Source organism: Rhincodon typus, chromosome 24 (assembly GCF_021869965.1).
Source record: "Rhincodon typus isolate 14 chromosome 24, sRhiTyp1.1, whole genome shotgun sequence".
Classification (NCBI taxonomy): domain Eukaryota; kingdom Metazoa; phylum Chordata; class Chondrichthyes; order Orectolobiformes; family Rhincodontidae; genus Rhincodon; species Rhincodon typus.
The window spans coordinates 3,967,547-3,992,702 of NC_063355.1; the positions used below are offsets into that span (position 1 = coordinate 3,967,547).

General features: G+C 44.0%; 1 protein-coding gene across 2 annotated transcripts in view; it reads right to left on the reverse strand.

Moving 5' to 3' along the window:
- The window catches only part of patz1 (POZ/BTB and AT hook containing zinc finger 1), a 45,191-nt gene extending 40,393 nt beyond the window's left edge, over window positions 1-4,798 (reverse strand). For both annotated transcript variants that reach the window (XM_048611385.1, XM_020528962.2), the window contains exon 1: window positions 3,243-4,798. In XM_048611385.1, the coding sequence (XP_048467342.1) occupies window positions 3,243-4,453 (1,211 nt within the window). In that variant the 5' untranslated portion in view covers window positions 4,454-4,798. The remainder of the gene's footprint in view (window positions 1-3,242) is intronic.
- Between the last annotated feature and the right edge of the window lie 20,358 nt (window positions 4,799-25,156).

The window sequence follows — 25,156 nt, forward strand, 5'->3', positions numbered from 1 at the left end:
ACTGTTGCATTTATCTAGGAAGCCCAGGACAGGTCATCAGTTATTATCACTGAGGAACTTGATTCTCTTCACTCTCTCAACGTCAGTTCCGTTGATATAGTTGGGGGCATGTTCTCCTCCTTTCTTTATGAAGTTGATGATCAGTTCTTTAGTTTTGCTGACATTGAGAGAGAGAGGTTATTTTAATTGTACCATGCCACCAAGCCCTCTATCTCCCTTCTGTATTTTGACTCATCGTTGTTAGATATCCATCCCAATGAACTTGTAGATGGCGTTCATTTGGAATTTGGCAACATAGTCATAGGTGTACAGCGGGTACAACAGGGGGCTGAGGATGCATCCTTGGGGCGGGCGGGGGGTTGGGGAAGCTCCAGTGTTGAGTGTTATTGGGGAGGAGGTGTAGTTACCTATCCTCATTGTTTGCAGCCAATGGGTCAGAAAGCTAAGGGCCTCTCCAGTTGCAGAGATCGGAGCCGAGACCAAGGTCACACCGTTTTAAGATCAGTCTGGAGGGGATAATGGTGTTGAAGGCAGAACTGTAGTCAACAAGCAGGAGTCTGACGCAGATGTCTTTGTTGTCCAGATGTTCCAGGGATATTGCATCTTCTGTGGACCTGTTACGTCAGATCACAAACTGTAGGGGATCGAGTCAGATTGGGAGGCTGGAGTTGATGTGGGCCATGACCAGCCTCTCTAAGCACTTCATGGTTACTGAAGTCGGAGCTATTGGGCTGCAGTCATTAAGGCACACTGCAAAGAATCTAGCCATAGCCCCTTGACATTCAAGGGCATTGTCGTCACTGAATCCCCCACTAACAACATGGTGGGGATTTACCATTTAACAGAAACTAAACTGGACCAGCCACATAAAGACAGCACTGTGCTTATAAGAGCAGGGCAGAGACTGGGAATACTAAACGAGTAACTCAAGTACTGACACAAAATCTACCCATTATCTATTAAGGTACTGGTCAGGATTGTGATAGAACACTCTCCACCTGCCTGAACAACTGCAGGTCAAATAACAGTCCAGAAGCTCGAAACAATCCAATGAACGGCCCACATCATTGGCAGCCTATCAACATTCAATCACTCTATCACTGACTCTCAGCGGCAGCACTGTACACATGCATAACATATACAGCAAGAACTCACCAAGGCTTCTTCAACAGCATCTTCTAAACCTCTGACCTCGACCAACTAGAAGGATAAAGGCAGCAGAGCACAATCATTCATACATTCCCTTCCATGCCACACACTATCCTGACTTAGAAACTATACCGCTGTTCCTTCACTTTCATTGGGTAAAAATCTTGGAACCCTCCTCTCTAGTAGAGCTGTGAAAGCATCTACATCACAATTCAAGAAAGTGGTTCACTACCACCTTCTCAAGGGAATTAGAGGTGGGCAATAAATGCCATGCTTGCTCGCAGTGCTCATAGTCCAAATAGGGATCAAGAGAAACATTTCTGGAGTGGTGCTTTTAATTCATACTGCAAATGTTTGAACCAGATACAAACATGCAACCAGCAATACAACACACTAAATGTTGTGACAAATGACACCCCAATGAGATTAGAGAACTTAATTATCCACCCATTATCTGTAAATCTAAATCCATACTGCTCCACTGATATTTTTCCACAGTATGAAAATTTCAACCCCACAGGGAGATGTAATCGAATCCCAGCAACAACACCGGTGCAATCTGAAACATGGGTAAAAACTAAATAACAAACATAAAGTGAATATCGTGAAGCAGTACATGTGCCTAGAAACCAACAAGAGCATGGCTGATTGGATTGTGACCTCATTCCCATTTTCTTTCCTGGCCCATGTATTGGCCCATGCTCCAGTCTTATAGTGCTACGAGCTGGACCTGAAGTTTACTGCTCATCTGGCCCTCCTGCACACCACAGGACCTTGGGGACAAAGGAAACAACAATGATAAAAATTCAGAAGCAAGAAAGACAGCAGCCAGCAATGTAATAGGGTGTATTAGCATGTAAGCTAGGAAACTAATGTCCTTTAGGGAAGGAAACTGTCAACCTACATGTGATTCCAGGCCCAAAGAAATGTGTTTGACTCTTAACTGCTCTCCGGGCAATTAGGGATGGTCAATAAATGCTGGCCTAGCCAGAGATGCCCTCATTCTGGTAAGTGAATAAAAAAATGTTTCCAAAATCTCAGCTGGGCAATCTTGGAAGGTAAAGAATGAGAGACAAAAATCAGAATTGGAGTTAAATAGTACTGTTTACACATGCCTTCTGGTTGTTGGTGTTTCATTGACAATCACACAGCCTGTAAGCAGTGTGCCTAGCAATGCTCAGTGGATAACACTTGGGGGCGGGATGGACGGCAGCAGGGAGCGGGGGGGGTGGTGGTGTGGTAGATGTTAATACTAGCAAAGGGCTTACAAAATGGTGGAGAGAGAGTTGGAAAATAGGGCTCTTTTTGTTAAGAAATATCCTAAACTAAATACAGAGCACATATTTTCGGAATAGAAAGTTACCATTTTTTACTACAGGCTCCAATGCAAGTTCAGAGATTCAAACTTTGTCACTGAAAGACAAGAGCTTTAACTCCATGCTGCTCTTTGTCTAATAGACCCTGTGTTACCTCTGTTTGGCTATAATCCTTCACCATAAATATTGCCATTTAATGAAACATATTTAATACTTCTCTCTTTTTATCCCACACTGTATCATGAACTGAAAAACAATGATGTCCTTGAAGCATTAAGTTTGACTTGAAACAATACACCTGTTATTTTTAATGGTAGGCAATACAACATAACATGACATCCTAACAGGAACAATACTGCTTAGGAATGCATAACGCTTTAACACAGGGTGACAATGCTCTTTTGAATGCATCTTCAAACTCGGCTTAACCAGACTTTCAATTCTAGAGTTGGATAACTTTCTCTTTGTAAATTCCAGCAGTCTCAATTTTTTCTATCATTTTTGTTTCCAGGTTGAGATTTCATTTTTGTTTTATTTATTAAGAAATTTAAATGATAAAGCAAGGTGAAAGGAGAAATGCAGTTAAGATCTTTTACAATGCACTTCCAATGTTGCAAGTGGACTTACACTCTTAGAATTTCAATTTCATCAAACTGTCTTCTATTTTTCAGTGCCGTTTCTTCTCATCACTTGCATAGGGCTTGCTGTGCTAACCAGACAGCTTTCCCTTATTCAGCACTTTAAAGTGTTAAGGGGAAATTAACTCTTTCCACTCACCTGGAAAAACCCTTTCCACAGCTGATGCAAATGTAAGGTTTGCCCACCGCTCCATCATGAGACCGAATATGGTAAGTCATCCGGTCCTTTCGCTTGAATCGCTGGTGGCAGATGGGACACTCAAATGGCTTTTCCCCCGAATGCGACAGTTTGTGCCGATTCAAGTGGTAAACGTCCCTGAAAGCTTTGCCACAGAGTTCACAGGCCACGTTCTTCCGCATTCTCCCTCTTTTACGGGGAAGATCGAGGCCACTTGAAGATGCCAGGAGACTGTCACTGAGTCCTGGAAGTTGATTTTCCCCTGACCCCAGCTCCACACTCAGCCCAGTATGTTGAGCCTCATGGAGCAACAGGCGATTTGCATTCTTGAATACTTTCCCACAGAAACTGCAGGGGTAAAAACCCTCATCCCTCATGGCCAAAGGGGCTGTCAGCAGTGGCAGGTCCAGCAAAGAGGATTTCCGAGGCCGCCCGCGTCCCCTCTTTACAACCTTGGCATGATCGGTGTTCACCGAGTTCACAGGGGCCTGGAACTGACCAGCCACAAGGGTGGGCGCAGCAGGAGAGGTCACCAAACCATCCACAGCAGGCAATGAGCCAGGCAGGGAGGGCAGACTAGCTGCAGGGGCACCAGGGCTGCCCACCTTGACCTCACCAGCCCCCAACAGGTGCCCATTCTCACCCACAAAGTTGCCATTGGCACAAGTAGCAGCTGCAAGATCCAGGGTAAAGCCGAAGTCCACATTGGCAGCGGGGCGAAAGAGCATCATGTCCCCTCGGGCTGGGGGCACCATGATCTGGACATTGGACTGTTTGATGACCTCCTGGCAGATCTCGATGATGGACCTCATCAGCAAGAACTTGGCAGCTGTCATAAGCTCGGGGAAGCTCTCCAACCTGACCACGATGCGGGAGGTGTAGGCGAAGTCCAGGATGTCCCTGAAGACCTTGGCGCTGATAGTGTGCATCTCCAGCTCGCGGCCCGCCGCCTCGTCCGCCGCCGCCGACCCGAACACTGACTCAAAGTAGTCGCTGCAAGCGGCCAGCACGGCCTTGTGAGCCGGGAAGCTCTCGTCGCCTACCCGCAGCACCACATCGCAGAAGCGGCCGCCGTTCTTCCTCTGGCCGTTGAGTTTCTTCAACATGTCGGCACTGTGCTGGCTCACCTGGTAGGTGTAGCTGTTCCAGGCCTGCTCGGCAGCTCTTTCCATGGCAGCCCGACCGCCTGCTCGGTCACTCACTCACTCAGCGACAAACAGGGAACAACAACAACGGGATTATAAAAACCTCCACACCCCCCCACCCCACAGAAATAAATAATGAAGGGAAAGGCACTCGAGATTTTTTTTAATAAGCAGCGCACTCCCCGCCTCGCTTGACTCTGGCAGCCCGATGCTGAGGCCCCACGGACAGCCGGGCTTGAGGGGTGGTTTTAGGCCGGGGCCTGAGCCTGGGCCGCGGGGGGATGGGGGGAGATCCTTCCGCTGCTTTTGTTTCACCTCCGAGCCCGGGCCCCCACCATCCGGAGCCGCCTCCAAACAACATGGCAGCGCGGGCGCTTCCGCTGGCGGCGACCCCTCCCCCCCTCCCCTGTCGGCAGGACCCCCCCCCGCCCCGGACGGACACACGTACACACACCACCGCCATTCCCCTCTGCAGATCACACTCAGGGCCAGAACCCATCACCTCACAGAGGCCCCCCCCTCACCCTAGCTAGATACCTCATTCCCTCTGTACCCCATCCCCGTCTGGCCCACATCATCCCCATACTGTCTATGCCTAGGCCCTCATCTCCCGACAGAACACCCCACCCTGGGCTGCACTCCCATTTCCCACAAACTAATCCAACCCAGCTAAATCTCCCAGCTCCCTCTGTCCCTCGGCTAACACCTTGGGCCAGACTCGATGTCCATTCCTCCCATACCAATCACCCTCACTTAAACTCCTTTCTACCTCTGCCCCAGACCAACACCCCTTCGACTATTTGGCCAGACACCAATTCATTCCCTGACCAATCCCTCTGCTTCCAGAGACCCTCTGGCCCTGGACCCCATTCTCCAACTACCCCTTCACTTCCCAGCCAAACCTCCAACCTCACTGCCAGCAGATGCCCATTATCCCCAACCATCCCCACCCTGGCTCAACAGCCCAAACCTCCCCCAGGCCACTCCAAATCTCTTCTGTGACCACTCCAATTTTCATTCCCTCAGAGATAGCAAGAATTGCAGATGTTGGATTCCAGTCAACACAGTGTGGAACCAGAGGAACACAACAGGTTAGGCAGCATCAAAAGAGCTAGGAGAGTCGACATTTCAGGCCTAGACCCTTCACATCAGAATCCTGATGAAGGATCTAGGCCCTCAGACTTCTCCCTGACCCTGGCCAGGACTCATCTGCTTCTAATCCAGATCACCCCACCCTGGCCAAACACCTCCAATCTGGCTGGAGTCCCCAGTACAAACTACACACCCCACTTCCCTGCTGTCCAGAACCCCCACATCCTACCACCAGATCACATCACAAACCCCTTCAGCCACACAGACTCCACCATGACCTACCTTCACACACCCTGCTCTCCCCACACTAACCAGAGCATCCCCTCCCTTAGAGACAAAAAAAAACTGCAGATGCTGGAATCCAAGGTAGACAAACAGGAGGCTGGAAGAACACAGCAAGCCAGGCAGCATCTGGAGGAAGTGAGCAGTCTGGATGGATGCAGGGGTAGGGAGAAGCTGCAAAGAGAAGGGGGAGGGATAAAGGTGGAATGGTGGTGATAGGTGGACACTGGTAGTAGGTACGACCTGGTTGATCAATGGGAGGGATGAATTCCTGAAGAAGTGTAATAACAAAAACATTGAACTGCTCCTTTCCTTCAGATGTTACCTGGCTTGCTGTGTTTTTCTAGCCTCCAGTCTGTCATCCCCTCTCTTACCCAGACAGCCCACTTTCCTCCCCCAAACACCCCGAGCAGAACATCTCCATTACCCAAACCCTCCCACATCACCTACCTAGAACATTTATTACAACCTTTTATGATCTCCCCACCCAGATCATTCCACTTCTCCAACACAACACTCAACTTCACCAGACAGCCCTATACTCCATTCCCATAACTACACTATACCTTTACCCTCCTCCCCCATTCCACCCCTTCCCCTCCCCTCACCACCTTCTTCCCCCAACATCTTCCTCCTCTCCCCCATATCCCCTCCACATAACCCCTCCTTCCTCTATCTCCCCACTCCAAACCCATCTTCCTCCTGTTCCATGCCATCCCCATCCTCCTCCTCCCATCCCCATCCTCCTCCCATCTCCCATCGTCACCACTCCTCTTCTCCCAACTCCCCTTCCTCGCATCCCCTCCTTCCCTCTCTGTTTCTTCTCCCTTTGTCCACCTCCCTGACTCAGTCCACCTCCTCTGAACCTCCCATTCCTGTAAACACCCCCCTTTTCTTCCCTTCCTCTCCCTTCCATCCTCACTCTTTCGATTCCCCTCCCCCGAACCACTCAGCTGTGTGTAAATTTCATACATCTCTGCATTCATTTTTAACGCAATAACTAACAATTTGCAAACGAGGGGTTGGGTGAGCCGGTTGCTGCTGCATTCCAGTGTTTCTTTTGCTTTAAAGATCAAGACAGAAAACAAATATAAATGCAATAACGTCTCCAGCAGGAGGGAAGACTCAAATATCTAATGCATTAATTCTTCAAACAATTAAAAGTTTGCAAGATCGAGTACTCTCAAGTTTCATTGATTTTATTTCATAATGTAATATATCACACTCTGAATTTAACAAATCAAATTGAAAAAAATCAGTTAAACTTCCTCTGTCTCTAACAAAGATATGTTCTCTCCTTCGGGGTCATACGCCTAATGCTTCCTACATAGGCTTTTGTGCTTTCTATTTCCACATGTTTAAATCAGACAAGAAATTTGTGCATTTTGAAAGTGAGAGTTTTGTAGATTGCATAACGTGTGCCACCGATACATCCACTAAATCATTCTACAAAAGCATGCTGATCAAAACAGATACTTTATGCGCGGTTCTTTTTAATGATGAACAACTATGCGTTTCCTCGAGGCATTTACTTGCAATCTGGTTTGTTTTCAGTTGGCTGCAGAACATATTTCCAGACTGCAACGCATTAAAAGAGGTTTTATAAACGAGGATTTTACGCTTCGACCCACGTGTATTGTTCCTTTCAGCCGTAAAAACAAAGCATTTCCTACTTGACGCCACGCTCACTATTCCCATTCTGCAGCTACTCCAATAGACTGCATGTTTTCACGGAAGTGCAGCTTTGTTTTAACCTGTGTAAAGGAGCTACTTACTTATTGCCAATCCTTTAGCTTTTTTACAATCAGTTTTGGTTTGATGTAGAACTAAATAGGTTTTCTTTCTGAATATTGTAATTGCATTCTGCGCGGTTACGTATTTAGCTCCCTGCCTTCAGAGATATAGCCTTATGTTACCAAGTACCGCCCTTTGCCCTAACACAAACACACAGGTACCCACATTCCAGTTCCAGACAAATCATGACACTGGTGCATAAAGGCTTCTACATTCTGAAATTTGAAAAGCCAGATTCACATAATGTGAAGAACAAAGTGTTGAAAAGCAATTTTAGATTCACCATAGTGTCTTTCCCGTGCGTTGGATGCCTCATACTGTTTCTGAAGCAGTAAAGTAAGTAAACTATAATCACGTTTCATTTGCACACAAGGTCCCAAACCACAATAACTACATCAGTTCTGAGGAAGGATCACCGGACCTGAAAGGTTTTCTCCTTCACAGATGTTGCCAGACCTGCTGAGCTTTTCCAGCAACTTTGTTTTTGAACAATAACTACATTTTAAGTTTTGGAGTATAATAAAAAAAACAGATCTGGCAGCATGTGTAGGGAGAGTTACAGTATTTGTCCAGTGTGACTCTTCTTTGGAAGTGTTCTAAAGAAATCATAACAGACTTTTAAATATTCACTCTTTTTCTCACAAAGGGGCTGCCAGATTTCTTGAGTTTCTCCAGCACTTTTGTTTTATTTCAGATTTCTAGCATTGACAGTATTTTGCTTTTATATGATTTGACGATATTGATTAAAACATATAATCATAGTGGGGGGTTAAATTAGGAGGGCAGTTTGCATATACTTGACTAGTATTCCCCTGAGAACAGAAGGTTGAGGGGTGATTTCATGGGTAATGTTGAAAGGATTTAATGGGTTAGAAATAGAGAGACTATTTCATTTCATGGTGGAATAAAGAACCAGGGTATGCAACGTAAAGCCTGAGCAAAGGTCAAGGAGGTACAAGAAGTGAAATAGGAAAACACAAAAAGAGTAAACTGAAACTGAAATTCTCTCTGTTCAAAGTTTGATATTGATATATTTTGTCAGGTGACACTATCAACTGAAATAGAGTGATGAATGGAAAATTAAGAAGCCAGATCAGCTGGAATTGGGACTGAATAGGCTTGTCCTTTCTCTAATGTTGGCCAAGATAATGAAAGAACTCCCTGGTCTTCTTCAAGTAACATTGTGGCATCTTTTATACTCATCTCAACATAGCTGTTATTTTGTGCCACAATTGAAATACGGTACTGCCATATAATGCAACACTGCTTTAGTACTGAAATGAAGTATCAACATGTTTATGTGCTTGAATCCCGAAGTTAGGTTTGAACCCACAATCTTATCACTGATAAAGTGGATATAATCGTGATAATATATTTTCAACATTCTACGTGACAGGAGAAAATGAGAAAAATATAAGTCTCATATAGAATTTCACTAAGTATGCGATTTCCTTTGAACAATATACCTATATTTTACATCTTAATTGGTTTATTTACTTTCATATTTTAATTAAATGAAAACTGATGTTTCAGTTCAAACAATTTACATCCATAAAGAGATTGGGGGAGTGTCCTAATTCTAAATACGATGCCCAAACCTTCCTTCTCTATCTGGGCGCATTTACGCTTGGCATTAGCCAAAATCTGGATGCATACGGTGTTGGTCATTCCTCTCCATTGGGCCACCTAATAAGCTAATACTATCTCAATGCCGTACGAGGAGGCATCGCATGTCAATACCAGATCTCGCTTGGGATCATAGTGTGCCAATACCTTACAGGATGATAGCTGTTTCTTCACTTCTCTGAAAGCTATGACTTGGCAATGTGACCATTTCGAAGGCTGACCCTAAGCTCTGGTATAGACATTGGAGCCAGAGCACATTTGAACGCCCTCAATTTATCTGCCAACGGGTGTAACCCATTCTTATTGGCTCTGTAACCCAAATAGGTCACTTAAAGTGGCTGGAACACACAATTTTTCCTTCTTAGATGTACACCCACCTGGAAGAACCATCTAAGGACCATATCCAAGAGCTCCTTATTGGTCTTCCCATGTTAATAGCATGTCATCCAGATAAATGGCAACTTGGGGTAGACCTTGCAAAATGTTCTCCATTGTCCACTGAAAAATTGACAGGCTGATGATACCCCAAATGGAGTCTCATATAATGGTACAAACCCTAATGGATATTAATTATAGCATATTTTTGGGAATCCTCATCTAACTGCAATTACAAGTATGCTCATTTCCAGCTTCGTGAAAGAAAACCACCCCCTCTGTCAGCTTTGCATATAAATCCTCTATAAAGGGGATTGGGTATTTACCTAGTTGCATCAGGCTTCAAATTCAGTAAGACTGGAGCTACCCATTACTGGACTGGTTGATGTTTCGGGTCTGGACCCTTCTTCAGAAATGGGGGAGGGAAGGGCACTCTGAAATAAGTAGAGAGGGAGAGGCGATGATGGAAGGTAGATAGAGGAGCAGATAGGTGGAGAGAAGACGGACAGGTCAAGGAGGCAGGGATGGAGCCAGTAAAGGTGAGTGTAGGTAGGGAGTTGGGATGGGGGTTGGTCACTTGGGAGGGAGGGGTGGGTAGGTGGGAGGGAAGATGGACAGGTCAAAGAGGCGGGGATGAGGTGAGTAGGTAGGAAATGGGGGTGGGGGTTGGTCAGTGAGGTGGGAGGAGCGGATAGGTGGGTGAAAAGACAGACAGGTCAAGGAGGCGGGGACGAGCTGGGCTGGTCTTGGGATGTGGTCGGGAGTAGGTCCAGACTCGAAATGTCAGCTTTCCTGCTCCTCTGATGCTACCTGGCCTGCTGCGTTCATCCAGCTCTACACCTTGTTATCTCAGACTCCAGCATCAGCAGTTCCTACAATCTCTAGTTGATGTTTCCTTTCCAGCCTTCCGATTTTTGCCTGGAAGGCAAATGGCAGTGGATGGGCCTTGCAGAATCATGGAATTGCTTCCTGGTCCACATGCATGGTTGCTTTGGCTTCCTTGATAGTCCCCAGACCTTCCTGAAAGAGGTCTAGGTATTTAATTAGGACTTCACTCAGGCAGCTATTTTTTAATTGAAAATGTTAAGCCAGTCTACGTGAATCTCTCTCAACCAATTTCACCCCATCATGCTTGGACACAAGCCTTTTACTACAATCAGGTAACTGAATAAGGTGCTTCTCAAACGAGACTGGAACTGAAGTTGTACCCTTAATCTGTAAAAGTTTCCCATATACGTTCTCAGTCTAGCCAAGATCTTGTACAAAGTGTTGGAGCCCAGAGCAAACTTTGTTAAAGAGTGGTTCTGTGATCACTGAAATGGCCACACTGATATCGACCTACATTGGAACTGATTGACTATTTAACCAGACATTTTGATTGGCTCTGGTTTGGATGTTGCCAAGCAATTTAACTGTTCCAAAGCAGATGTAGATGGACTTTCTAGGTGTGTACTCTCCTGGATGCCAGCCTATGAGTTCTCTTTCTCAATGTAGATCCAATAGGACTCCTTTGCTGTCTTGAATCCGCATATCGCCAGCAACTACAATGGCTTGCCGGTGCGGATCCTGAAGAAAATTGTAACTGTTTGGCCAAGGCTTGGCTTTGTTTTGGGATTTTGCTGTGGTCTGATTTAGAGTCCCTCTGTTAAGGATGTGTCCTGAGTGAGGCTATGCAATTGCCTTTATTCAAGTGGTGTTCCACAAGGTCAGTCAGACTGGTGAGGGTGTCCACTTCTGTCAGAATACCCTGCAACTCATATACTGCAAGCTCGCCACATTTTCCAATAATAAAGCCAGTTATAGTGCTTGTTTGAAGTTCAGTTGGGCTTCAGTGAGTAGGTGCTTTTGCATGGTTAGGTCATTAAACCCACATACCAAATTGTCTCTCAGCATCTCATTGAGAGTTAAACCAAACTCACATGCCTCCAACAGTCATCTTAACCTAGTCAAAAATCCCAATATGGATTCCCCGGTTGTCGTGCTACCAGGTGTCTCAGAATTAGAAGAGTCTTGGGGTCATAATATTCATTAACTAAATCCGTCATCTCTTGAAAGATTTTAGTCTCTGGTGCCTCAGGAAAGTTAGGGTCCTAATAACCAAAAAAGCTGCAGGTCTACCAGCTGTCAGAAGAATTACTTGCTGCTTTTCATCTGCACCAATGTCATTTGCCTGGAAAAAATAACACATTCTTTCCACATGCTGGGCCCAGTCTTTGACAACAGGGTCAAAGAAGTTAAACTTCCCAAATAATGGCATGATGCCAGAAATGCTTACCCCAACTCAAAGACGACTGTTCTGAGCAAGTTTCTTTAAGAATGTGCTTTAGTCTTGTTGCCACTGAAATATCTCCACATAGGCCTGTATCCTGTCACCAAGTCACCTTTTATTTACCATGGCAAGTCCTTGACACTGGGCCAGCTCTCAGGGTGTCAGAATGTTTGACACACCTCTTTTTATCTGTCAACTGGGGCTCCAGCCCCAATCAGGGAACTCATATTCTATGAGGTACATCTGGCTGACCTTGTTACAATCACTACAATCTTAGTTCTAAAGCATTATTGCTTCAACCTGTGTCCCTTTAATGAGGCTGAGGCCTTGGGTCCTAGAGTCTGCTCCCAATGGAAACATCCTCTCCATGTCCACTCAATCCAGGGCTCCTAGTATTCTGTAAGTTTCAATAAGATCTCTCCTCATCCTTCTAAACTCCATTAAATACAAACCCAGGGTCCTCAACTGCTGCTCATACGACAAGACTTTCATTCCTGAGATCATTCTTGTAAACCTTCTCTGGACCCCCATCTAAATGCCAGTACATCAAAACTGCTCACAATATTCCAAATGCAGCCTGACCAGAGCCTTATATGGCCTCAGCAGTATATCTCTGTTGTATTCTAGCCCTCTTGAAATAAATGCTAACAGTGCACTTGCCTTCCTAACTGCCAACTGAACCTGTATGCCAACCTTAAGAGAATCCTGAACCAGGACACTTGAATCCATTTGTGCTTCAGATTTCCAAAGCCTTTCCCCGTTTAGTAAAATACACTACACCTCTATTCTTCTTTCCTCAAAGCCTCGTACTTTCCCACCTTATATTCCATCTGCCACTTCTTTGTTCATTCCCCTAGCCTGTCCAAGACCTTCTGCAGCCTCCCCGCCTCTTCTACACTATCCCCATCTATCTTTGTGTTATCTGCAGACTCAGAAACAATGCCCTCAGTTCCTTCGTCCAGATCATCAATGTGTAAAGTGAATAGTGTGGTCCCAACACTGACCCCTGCAGAACTCCACTAGTCACCAGTTGCCATCCTGAAAAAGATCCCATTATCCCCATTCTCTGCCAGTCAGCCAATCCTGTGTCCATGCCAGTACCTTGTCCCTAACACCTTGGGCTCTTATTTAACAGCCTCCTCTGAGGCATATTGTCAAAAGCCTTCTGGAAATCCAAACAGATCACATTCACTGGCTCTTCTTTGTCTAACTTGTTTGTTACCTCCTCAAAGAATTCTAACAGATTTGTCAGGCATGACCTCCCCTTGATGAAACCATGCTGAATCAGCCCTGTTTTACCATATACTTCCAAATATTCTGCAATCTCATCTTTAATAATGGACTTGAAAATCCTACCAATAACCAAATTCAGATTAACTGCCCTATAATTTCCTGTCTTCTGCCCCCTCTCTTCTTAAACAGGATGTTACATTAGCCATTTTCCAGTCCTCTGGGACCGTCCCTGACTCCAGTGAATTCTGAAAGATCAGCACCAATGCCGCCACAATCTCCTCAGCTATCTCCTTCAGAACTCTGGGGTGTAGTTCAAACATTCTGGGTAATATATCCACCTTCTGACCTTTCAGCTTCTTCAGTATTTTCTCCTTGGAAACAGCCACAATACTCACATCTGTCCCCAGACTCCCCCAAAATTCTGGTATGCTACTAGTGTCTTCCACTATATAGTCTGATGCAAAGTACCTTTTCAGTTCCTCCGCCATTTCTTTGTTCCCCATTACTACTTCTCCAGCCTCATTTTTCAGTAGTTCAATGTCCACTCTTTGTTGTCTCTTATCTTTATATGTCTAAAAAAAGACTCTTGCAATATTCTTTTATATTACCAGCTAGTCTACCCCCATCTTTCATCTTCTCCTCCCTTATTGCTTTTCCCGTTATCCTCTGCTGGCTTTTAAAGGCTTCCCACTAATCCTCACCACATTGCATGCTTTTTCCTTTTGCTTTTATGTTGTCTCTGACTTCCTTGTTAGCCATGGTTGTCTGATCCTCCCCTTAGAATGTTTCTTCTTGCTTGGGATGAATTTCTGCCGTGCCTCCCAAATTACCCACAGAAACTCCTGCCTTTGCTGCTCTACTGTCTTCCTTGCTAGGCTCTCCTTCCAATCAACTCTGACCAATTCCTCCCTTAAGCTTTTGTAGTTACCTTTGCTCAATTGTAATACTGTTACATCTGATTCCAGCTTTTCCCTCTCAAACTGCAGGGTGAATTCTATCATATTAACATCACTGCTCCTTCTCCTTAAACTCCCTAATCAAGTCTGCTTCTTTACACATCACCAAATCCAGAATTGTCCGTTGCATGGCCATCTCATAGTCATTGCACAAATTCCCTGGGATCTGCTACCAATCTGATTTCCTCCTGTAAAGGACATTAGTGAACCAGATAGGTTTTCCCCAAAATCAACAATGGATTAATGGTCATTGTTAGACTCTTAATTCCAGATTTTTATTGTATTCAAATTCCACCATCAGCCATGGTTGGATTTGAACTCAAGTCCCCAGAACTTGCCTGGGTCTCTGAATTGACAGTCCGGCAATAATACCACTAGGCCATTGCCTCTCTAAATATTGCCTCGAACTGCTCATGTTCCCTCAGCAGCACCTCTTTCCTCTTTCTACCTAGATTGCTGGTACTTACCTGAAGCTCCTATAGCACTACCTCCTGGATCCTTCCATCTACCTCACACATTGTCACACTCTTCTGTCCCTGACCACTGACTGAATTTGAGCATTACCTTCTGAAAAACAGTGTCCAGGCAACTCTCCCCCTGCTTAATGTGTCATAGTGTTTGAAGCTCAGACTCCAACTCATCAACTCTAAGCTGGAGTTCCTCAAGTTACCAACACTTGCTACAGATGTGATCACTATGAACCATAATGGAGTCCACCAGCTCCCACATCATGGAGATGCAACAAATGGCCTGGCCCAGCATCTCTATTTTATTAGTTCTTAATTTGATCTTTAAAGATTTCTTACTAGTGGTTTATTTTGTAACCTGAGGTCATGTTTCTCCTATTTATGCTCAATCTGAAAATACTGTATGAATAGATAGTCAAATTAGTAAGTATTATCAACCAATGAACTTACAGTTTTCCAGTGATGTCACTCTTCGTGCTGGGCCCCCAATCCTAGGCTTTAATTATCCTGTAAGAAGACCTAACAAACTATGAGCCAAAAAAGTGAGCAAAAAGCATTTTGTCCCCTCTGCACTGACTTTCCACACTGCCTCCAAATTGCCTGAACTATATCCTCACTCGGGCTGTCTCACTCTGGGTGGATCTCCCCTTCCTGATTGTGCCCGGCTTACTGCTGATTCTGCAAAGTCTTCCTTACTAACAGCTGATGGTTTGCACCAAAATTAGGACAGATGTCCCACAGATTAATCAAGCAACGGCGTAACACAGTCATACACACAGGTTCATACCTTACAAAGTCCCAGATGCCACAGTCACGTACACAGGACATACCTACCGGAGATGACAGAACAGTGGTATTCAGTCAGAAAGGAGATTTGTAGGGTGCACTCAACATTGACTCCATACCCAAAGATGTCTCATGATATCAGGTGGCACATGATCAAGGAAATCTCCTGCTGATTGTCACCGACTGCCCCGTTACTCTGCTAATTAATCATTACTCATCCATAGAACATATAGAACATAGAACAGTACAGCACAGTACACGCCCTTTGGCCCATGATGTTGTGCAGAACTTTTACGCTAATACTAAGGTCTATCTAACCTCCACCCCTACCTTATACTATCACCCGTATGCCTATCTAATAGCCGCTTAAATGCCCCTAAGGGGTCGACTCCACTACCCTCTCCGGCAATGCATTCCACGCCCCAACCACTCTCTGAGTAAAGAACCTACCTCTGACGTCTCCCCTATATCTACCTCCACTCACTTTAAAACTATGCCCCCTCGTAATAGCTACCTCCACCCTAGGAAAAAGTCTCTGGCAGTCCACTCTATCTATACCTCTGATCATTTTGTACACCTCTATCAAGTCACCTCTCATCCTTCGTCATTCTAAAGAGAAAACTCCTAGCTCTCTCAACCTTTCCTCGTAAGACCTTCCCTCCATTCCAGGCAACATCCTGGTAAATCTCCTCTGCACCTTTTCCAACGCTTCCACATCTTTCCTGTAATGAGGCGACCAGAACTGGACACAATACTCCAGATGTGGCCGAACCAGGCTCTTGTATAGCTGGAGCATAACTTCACGGCTCTTGAACTCAATCCCTCTATTAATGAAAGCTAACGCAACATACACCTTCTTAACAACTCCATCCACCTGGGTGGCAGCTTTCAGGGAACTGTGGACATGAACCCCAAGATCCCTCTGCACCTCCACACTGCCAAGAATCTTTCCGTTAACCCTGTATTCTGCTTTCAAGTTTGTCCTTCCAAAATGAATCACCTCAAACTTTTCAGGGTTAAACTCCATCTGCCACTTCTCAGCCCAGCTCTGCATCTTATCAATGTCTCTTTGTAACCCAGAACAGTCCTCTGCACTACCCACAACTCGACCCACCTTCGTATCATCCGCGAATTTACTAATCCACCCTTCCACTCCTACATCCAAATCATTTACAAAAATCACAAATAGAAGAGGACCCAGAACAGATCCTTGTGGTACACCACTTGTAACTGAGCACCGTGCTGAATATTTTCTGTCCACTACCACCCTTTGTCTTCTAAAGGTCAGCCAATTCTGAATCCAATCTGCCACATTTCCCCCTATCCCATACCTCCTTACCTTCTGCATGAGTCTACCATGGGGAACCTTATTAAATGCCTTACTTAAATCCATGTATACCACATCCACTGCTCTACCTTCATCCACGTGTTTGGTTACCTCTTCAAAGAATTCAATAAGGTTTGTGAGGCATGATCTACCCCTCACAAATCCATGCTGACTATCACGAATCAAACTGTGCCTATCCAAGTGATCATAAATCCTATCTCTCAGAGCCCTTTCCAACTATTTGCCCACCACTGACGTAAGACTAACTGGCCTGTAATTTCCAGGGTTATCCCAATTCACTTTTTTGAACAAGGGAATGACGTTTGCCTCTCTCCAATCTTCCGGCACTATACCCGTGGACAGTGAGAACGAAAAGATCATCACCAAAGGCCCTGCGATCTCTTCCCTTGCTTCCCATAGAATCCTTGGATAAATCCCATCAGGCCCGGAGGACTTATCTATCTTCAAGTTCCTCAAAATTCCTAGTACATCTTCCTTACTAACATCGATCTCCTCTCGCCTACCAGCCTATTTCACACTGTCCTCCTCTACAACTAGGTCCCTCTCAGTTGTGAATACCGAAGAAAAGTATTCATTAAGGACCTCTCCTATCTCTTTAGTCTCCATGCACAAATTCCCTTTACAATCCTTGATCAGCCCTACCCTTTCTCTGGTCATTCTCTTATTCCTCACGTACATGTAAAAAGCCTTGGGATTTTCCTTGATCCTATCTGCCAAGGTTTTCTCATGCCCCCTTATAGCTCTCCTAAGCCCTTTCTTCAGCTCCTTCCTGGCTAACTTGTATCCCTCTAGAGCCTTTTCTGTTCCTTGTTTCCTAAACCTTACATAAGCATCCTTCTTCCTCTTAACCAGTCGTTTGACCTCTCTTGAGAACCAAGGCTTCCTCACTCGACCGCATCTTCCCTGCCTGCTAGGGACAAATATATCGAGCACACGCAGTATGCATTCCTTAAACAATCTCCACATTTCAATAGTGCTCTTCCCTGACAGCACCTGTTCCCATTTTATGTTACCCAGTTCTTGCCTAACAGAATTGTAATTACCCTAACCCCAATTATAAATCTTACCCTGCTGTATGTACTTATCCTTCTCCATGACTATTGTAAAATGCTCTCCTACCAAAAGGTCTAACACTTGGCCTGGTTCATTGCCAACCACCAAATCCAAAGTGGCCTCTCCTTGTGTTGATCTATCTACATAATCCATATTAAATCAGTTGAAGGAAGCACTGAGAGAAGCAAGAAAAAAGAATGTACATTGATAGGGGACTTCATCTAAAGGATTTGGTACTAGACTGGGTGTAGGGCATTCGGCGAAGGAAACAACAAAAGGGAAAAGCTTATTTGACCTTGTTCTCTGAAATGTACCTGTATAGATGTGTCTGACAATAGTGGTCGGAGTGACCACAATAGTCCGGTGGAGATAGTCCCATCTTTACAGTGAGGATATCTTCCATCATGGCCTGTAGTACTATGCTAAATGGGACAGAATTTGAATAGAACAGGGCATCCACGGGGTAAGAACCAAAAGAACTGCGGATGCCGTAAATCAGAGACAAAAACAGAAATTGCTGGAAAAACTCAGCAGGTCTGGCAGTATCTGTGGAGAGAGATCAGAGTTAACATTTTGGGTTGAGTGTAGAAAAAGAATATAGACAAGGTAAGCAAAAATACCAAGTTTTCAAATCCACATTTGAAGGGTAGATTAAATTGTCATACAAAATCTTTTTTGATTTTTTTTGCATTGATAACATACTGTTATCTGTGGGGAGTCAATCATTCTTTGATTCGGTAGCTGATTGGGTGGACCTACATCTTTCCTTGTTAGAATCCCTTCTTTTAGACTTCTTTTTTTTTTCTTTTACCCAAATGTAGAAATGGCTGGGGTGGGGGAGAGAGAGAGACAGAGAGAGAGAGAGAAAGAGAGAGAGAGACAAAGAGAGGGATAGACAGATATTTTCTCGTTGCAGGCTTTTGGATGTTTCTCTCTCTGCTGCCATGACAACTAAAGCTTCTAACATTCTGCAGCTTAACCAATCAATCAGAGGACTTGCACTAAGCAGAATTTCCTTAAATCAAAACATTCTTGGTGCCACTCAGTCTTGAATTCTCCCCTCACTTCTTCAAAAGGCAATATTGTATTGTACAGTTCAAAAATATGCAGCACTTGAATTTCAAGTTGGAAACTCACCTAGTGTTACAGTTATATAGCAGTCCAACTTCCATTTCAAGTTTATGATCCCAGAAAAAACAAAAAGGTGTGGTCTCTAACATAAGAGCTGCTCAATAACCATCTTTAACAACAGAGAATCTACCCCCTACTCCTTGATGTTTAATCACATTACCATTGCTGAATCCCCACTTTCAACCTCCTGGGAGTTATTGATCAGAAACTGAACTGGACCAGCTATATAAATACTGTGGCTACAAAAACAGGTCAGAGGCTGGCACTTCTGCAATTGGTAATTCATCTGTTGTCTCCCATTGTCTGCCCACCATCTAGAAGACGGAAGTCAGGCAGGGGGTGGAATAATCTCCATTTGCCTGATGAGTGCAAATAGATTGACACGATCCAGGACAAGCCAGCCTGCTTGATTAGCAACCTATCCACCATCTTTAACATTCACTCCCTTCACCATTGACACAATGGCAGTGATCTATGCTATCTACAAGTCACACTGCAACTACTCACCAAGAATACTGGCTCTGCCACCTAGATGGGTCAGGGCAGCAGACGCATAGAAGCACAAATACCTGCAAGTTCCCCTCCGAGTCACGTATCGTCCTGACTTGGAACTATATCGCCGTTCTTTCACTGTCATTGGATCAACCTCCTGGAATGCCTTTCTTAACAGCACTTTGGATGCCCCTACACACCTAGAACAGCAGCAAGTCAAGAAGGCAGATCACCACCACCTATCCCAGAGTAATTAGGGATGCACAACAATATGCTAGCCTAATCAATGCTCACTATACATGAACAATTGGAAAAAAAGCCTGTTAATGTTCAGACAACTTTATCTTACTACAGAGACTCAAAGGAGAAGGCAGCTAGACTGATATGCTGTTGAACAAGTCACTAAAAGGAATAAATATTCAATCATTTTGGTATTACACCACCTTGTGACAATTGTCACTTCTCTTACCTCTGAGTCAGAAGGTCACGATTCACTCTCATGTGAGAGACAAGCACAAAAAAATTAAGCTGACAACTTCGTCAGCATTGAGGAGCTGCTTAAATAGTGCCTTAACTGACTTAATTCACGTTTAATATGAAGTAAGGTATATGAGTCAACCCAATATAACACTCAGAGATAGTAAGAACTGCTGATGCTCGAGTCAGAAATAACACAGTGTGGAGCTGGAGGAACACAGCAGGCCAGGCAACATCAGAGGAGCAGGAAAGCTGACATTTCGGGTCGGGACCCTTCTTCAAAATGTAACACTCAGTTAGCATTGCCATTAATTTCTATTTAGTTCAGCTTCCCACTCTTTAGTGCTTTTTTCATGTTCCTTGATTCTCTTCAACTTCTTTTGTCTCCTTTTATACTTTCTGTCTCTGTAACTGTTTACCTCTGACTCTTCTTCATTCTTTCTGTCTGTCTCTTACTCTCTTCAATAATATTTTACTCTCCATGCTTGCTATCACTTAGCTGTTCTCTTTCTTGGACTGCACATATTTCTCAAACACTTTCCTGTTGTCTCGCATTTTGAATCTGCTGAATCTTTTTCTCGTTCTGAAGCAATGTATTTAAGGAAGGAGAAAAATGAGTGTCAAAGAACTTTAGGGGGAAATCTAGAATTACAGACAAGACAGTTGTAGTTGTGGCTGCCAGTCGTGGGCTAAATAAATTAGAGGGGCCTGTTGGGCTGAGAATGTTACATGTTACAGGGATAGGGATGAGCTTGGAGGTATCTGAACATAAAGATTGGTGCAGTTGTGGATAGCAAGGAAGGTTATCAAAGGATACAGCAGGATGTAGATCAGTTGGGAAGCTGGGCAGAGAAATGGCAGATGGAGTTTAATCTGGACAAGTGTAAGGTGATGCACTTTGGTAGGTCAAATGCAAGAGAAAAGTATACATTAGAAGGACTCTTTGGAGCATTGATATGCAGAGGAATCTTGGTTCAAGTCCATAGCTCCCTGAAGGTGGCAACACAAGTGAATAAGGTGGTAAAGAAGACATACAGAATGCTTGCCTTCATTGGTCAGGGGATTGAGTATATGAGTTGCCAAGTCATGTTGCATCTATATAAAACATTAGTTAGGCCACATTTGGAGTACTGTATGCAATTCTGGTCCTCACAGTATAGGAAAAATGTAGAGACTTTGGAGAGGGTGCAAAAGATGTTTACCAGGATGTTGCCTGCATTGGTGTACAGTATATTAGCTGTAAGTAGAGTTTGGACCAACCTGGATTGTTTGTTTGTTTTCACTGCAGCATTGAAGGATAAGGGTCAAACTGATAGAAATGTATAAAATTATGAGAGGCATGGATAGCTGGATAGCTGGAGTCTTTTTCCCAGGGTGAGGATGTCTATTAATAGGAGGCAAAGATTTAAGGTGAAAGGGGAAAAGTTTAGGGGAAATGCCTGAGGTAAGTTTTTTACATTGAGGGTGGGTTAGGTTGCCTGGAATGCACTGCCAGGGGAAGTGGTAGATACGTTAGTAAAGTTTAAGAGGTATTAAGACAGACACATTAATAGGCAGGGAATACAGGGATACAGACCATGTGCAGATGGGATTAGTTTAGAATGGCATCATTGATGGCACAGACATGGTGGACTGAAGGGCTTGTTCCTGGGCTGTACTGTTCTATGTTCTAAGAATGAGAATTTTAACATCAGGGTGCTAATGGAACCAGTGCAGGTCTGGAAGCACAGAGGTTATTAGTGAATGAGACTTGTGGCTAGGAAATGGAGTTTGAGGGAGGAACAGAAGACAACAACTTCAGACTTCACGAAACTTAGCTGCAGGCAATATCTGCTTGTTGAGAAACGGGTGTCAGACAAACAGTCTGAAATATCAAAGGCAGTGAAAGCGCCAAGCATGGGGTTAGTAAGAAAAGCTGGGTCAGTGTACATGTGCAACCTGGTGTTATATTTTCGGATGACGTCACCAAGGGCAGCGTATAGCTGAGAAAGACGAGATGGCGAAGGATAGATCCTTGAGGAGGTACCAGAGGTAACAGTGCAGGAACAATCAAAGAAACCATTGCAAAACTGACTAATACTGGATAGATACAATTGGCAGGCAGTTTGATGATTATGGAGAGATGTTGGAGAAAATTGGCATGGCCAACCATGTCAAAGACTGTGGATAGGTTGAGGAGGACAATGAGGCATTTGTGACTCTGATTTTTATCACCCATGGTAATATCTCTGAACAATTTGCCTGTAATTGCCCTCAACATGTATCGCTAAATCATCTCCAGAATGTGTTAACAGAATAGGAAATATTAAACTCTATTGTATTTTAGCAGAAAAACATGACAATTACAGGGCAGATAATGGACTTAATTGGATTGTTTACACAGACATAAAATGGGCTGACTCTTGTGTTGCAGTGGTAGTGTCCCTGCTCTGAGCCAGGAGGTCCTGGTTCAAGTCCCACTTGCTCCACAGGTGTATCATATTAGCTCTGAATAGGTTCATTAGAAAATATCTAGACATAAAATTAGTATAACGAGCATCAATTTCAGGGTCCAAAGTTCCGTTCCTAAAGAATGTTTGAATGTTGTCCTTTTGGGAAGAAGGCATTTTTTGAGTTGACCAAGTTGGTTGTCTAAAACAATCTAGGCCCCATGTAAAAGTAAAGTCACCGTAGTCTTATCAGACCATTGGGCTGCTCTCTTATTAGAGAGACAACTGGTGGTGATTTAACACCACACCTCAGGTGAGGGAAGATGTTGAGAAGGAATATCCTTCATAGTAACCTCAGCCAGCGTGGGATTTGAACCCACACTGTTGGCATCAATCTTCATCGCAAACTAGTCAACAAACCAATTGTGCCTACTGACCTCAGGCCCCTTTTAAGTTTGCTGCAGGAGAACTGGGGTTTAATACATGTAGCACTGACACTAGCACTGGTGAAAGTGGAAGCTGTACTGTTGCTGGGACCAGTGTTCTTGTGAGTTGTATGACTAATACAGTAGCAAAAGCTTTAAACTAAAGTATTTGGGTGAGGGTGGGGGGAAGAGAAGTATCTTCTCAGGGGAGCTATGGTAAATTACGGAGAATTAATGAGCTAATAGACTAGGGTAGTAATTTGGGTAATGATGACCAGCTTAATGCATTAAGGAATAGAATTCAAAGTCAAGGCCATTAGCAAAAAAGGCCAAAGATCGTAAAATGGTAAAAGAAAGAATTATAAGTTTCTTATTTGAATGCATGTGGCAGTAATAACAAGTGGATGAACTGGTGGAACAGAAAGCAATGAACATGTATGAGCTGGCAGCTAATAGAGACAGTGTTGCAAGGTCATCTAGGCTGTGACAATATTGAAGGCTACTGAACATTTCAAAAGACAGAAAAATTAGGAAAAGTTGATGTGATAACACTGTTAATTAAGACTAACATTAATATAGTAGCCAGAGATTACCTTTGCCTGAAAGACCAATACATAGAATCAGGTTGAGTAGAAATATGAAATAGAGAAGTCTCTAATATCAGAGATTTGCTTCAACACCTGAATCTGTTGGAATATTGTCAAACAGAACACTTCTCCATTTGGAGAGAACCTTCCATGTTTTCTCTTTTCTAAATTCTGTGTTCTGAATTGTTTTCCACAAAGACAGACTGAGAAAACTTAGCACCACTGTATAATGGTCAGAAGACTGGAAGAGAGAGATTCTCGATTGTTTGTTGTTAAAAGGGCGTGGTATTATTTTGTTGAAAATCTTTTTAATGGACTATTGCTGGAATATTAAATATTTAATGTTGAACACAAGAATGGACGAGTTAGCTGGTAATAAACAATTCCAGCAATTATCAGGGCAAAAGTGAGCTCATAACCTCCAGACTTTACATACCAGCCAAGCCAACACAATGAAACCACAGATGAAAATGCTAGCTAGTTTGGCATAGAAGAAACTATATAATCCATTTATGCTTGACTTGATGCTAACAACTGCATAGTTATCTGCTACAAAACACAACAAGCTTTGGCCAGGACACCAAAACCCAGCTCATTAGCTGAGTGACTAAGCTGGAAGCCCCAGTCAGATGACTGAAATTGCTTTTTTTTTAAAAAAGACTACTTAATTATACACTTTTTGCCCCTTTTTTGGCCTGCTTATAACACCAGAAGAGTAAGTATGCAGATCAAGGCCTAGCTAACACCTGCTTCCGGACTCAACTTCTCTTAATACTTCAATCTCTAGAAAGAAATCCTGTCTTTTACTGAACAACTCTCTGCTCACAACTATCACACCAGCAATTCGACTGCATCTGTGCTCTTGTGAAAGGGACTTCAGTGTGCAGCCAATCTATGGGTCACTGACTTACTGGCCTCTCTAAATCATATCAATTAATGTCAATAGTGCTGATTTTAACCAAATTGTAAGATGACTTTTTTCCTTCTTGCGCACGCATGTGCGTGTATGTGTGTGTGTGTGTGAGAGAGAGAGAGAGAGGGAATGTGTATTGTGAATCAGTTGTCACAATCTCCAAAGAAAGAATAATCACAAATATAACACAGTATGGAGCTGGAGGAACACAGCAGGCCAGGCAGCATCAGACTCAGTGTCTCCTCCAGTGTCACAATGACATCACCTGCAAACTGGAGGAGCAATACCTCATATTCCACCTTGGGAGCCTACAGCCCAATGGCCCAAACATGAAATTCACCAATTTTAAAATCTCCCTACCCCCAGCCTCATCCCTTGTCCAACCTTCCCTCTCATCGCCGCCTCCTTGACCTGACACAACCTGTCCCTCTTGTCTCCCACCTATCCACCCCACCCATCCCACTGATCAATCCCCACCACTCCCCACCAGCACTCACCTATCACCATCCCACCTATCTTCTCCAGCCCCCCCCCACCTCTATTTATTTCTGAGCTACCTCCACCTCCCCATTTCTGAAGAAGGGTCCTGACCCGGAACTTTCCTGCTCCTCTGATGCTGCCTGGCCTGTTGTGTTCCTCCAGTTCCATACTGTGATGTCTCTGACTCCAGCATCTGCAGTTCTTGCTATCTCTGAGTAATCACAGATATGCCACCTGGAAAGGATCACACTGAACTACAGTCTTCACATTGAACTTCACATTGTCAGAATTCTTTTGACAATTCCAACCAAAGTACAGAGTAGCCAATTCCAGATGGTTGTACTGTGATTAGCTCTTGTAGCCTTTTAACCTGAAAAAAAGAAAATTACTCACATTGGCTGGCATCATGTTGCATGTGTAAACTTTACCATGCAGAAGTGATATTTCTTCTACAACCTTTGTGTTTATCTTTCGAGACTGAGAGATTGAATGTGTACCTCTTTGCTTTTTTCTTC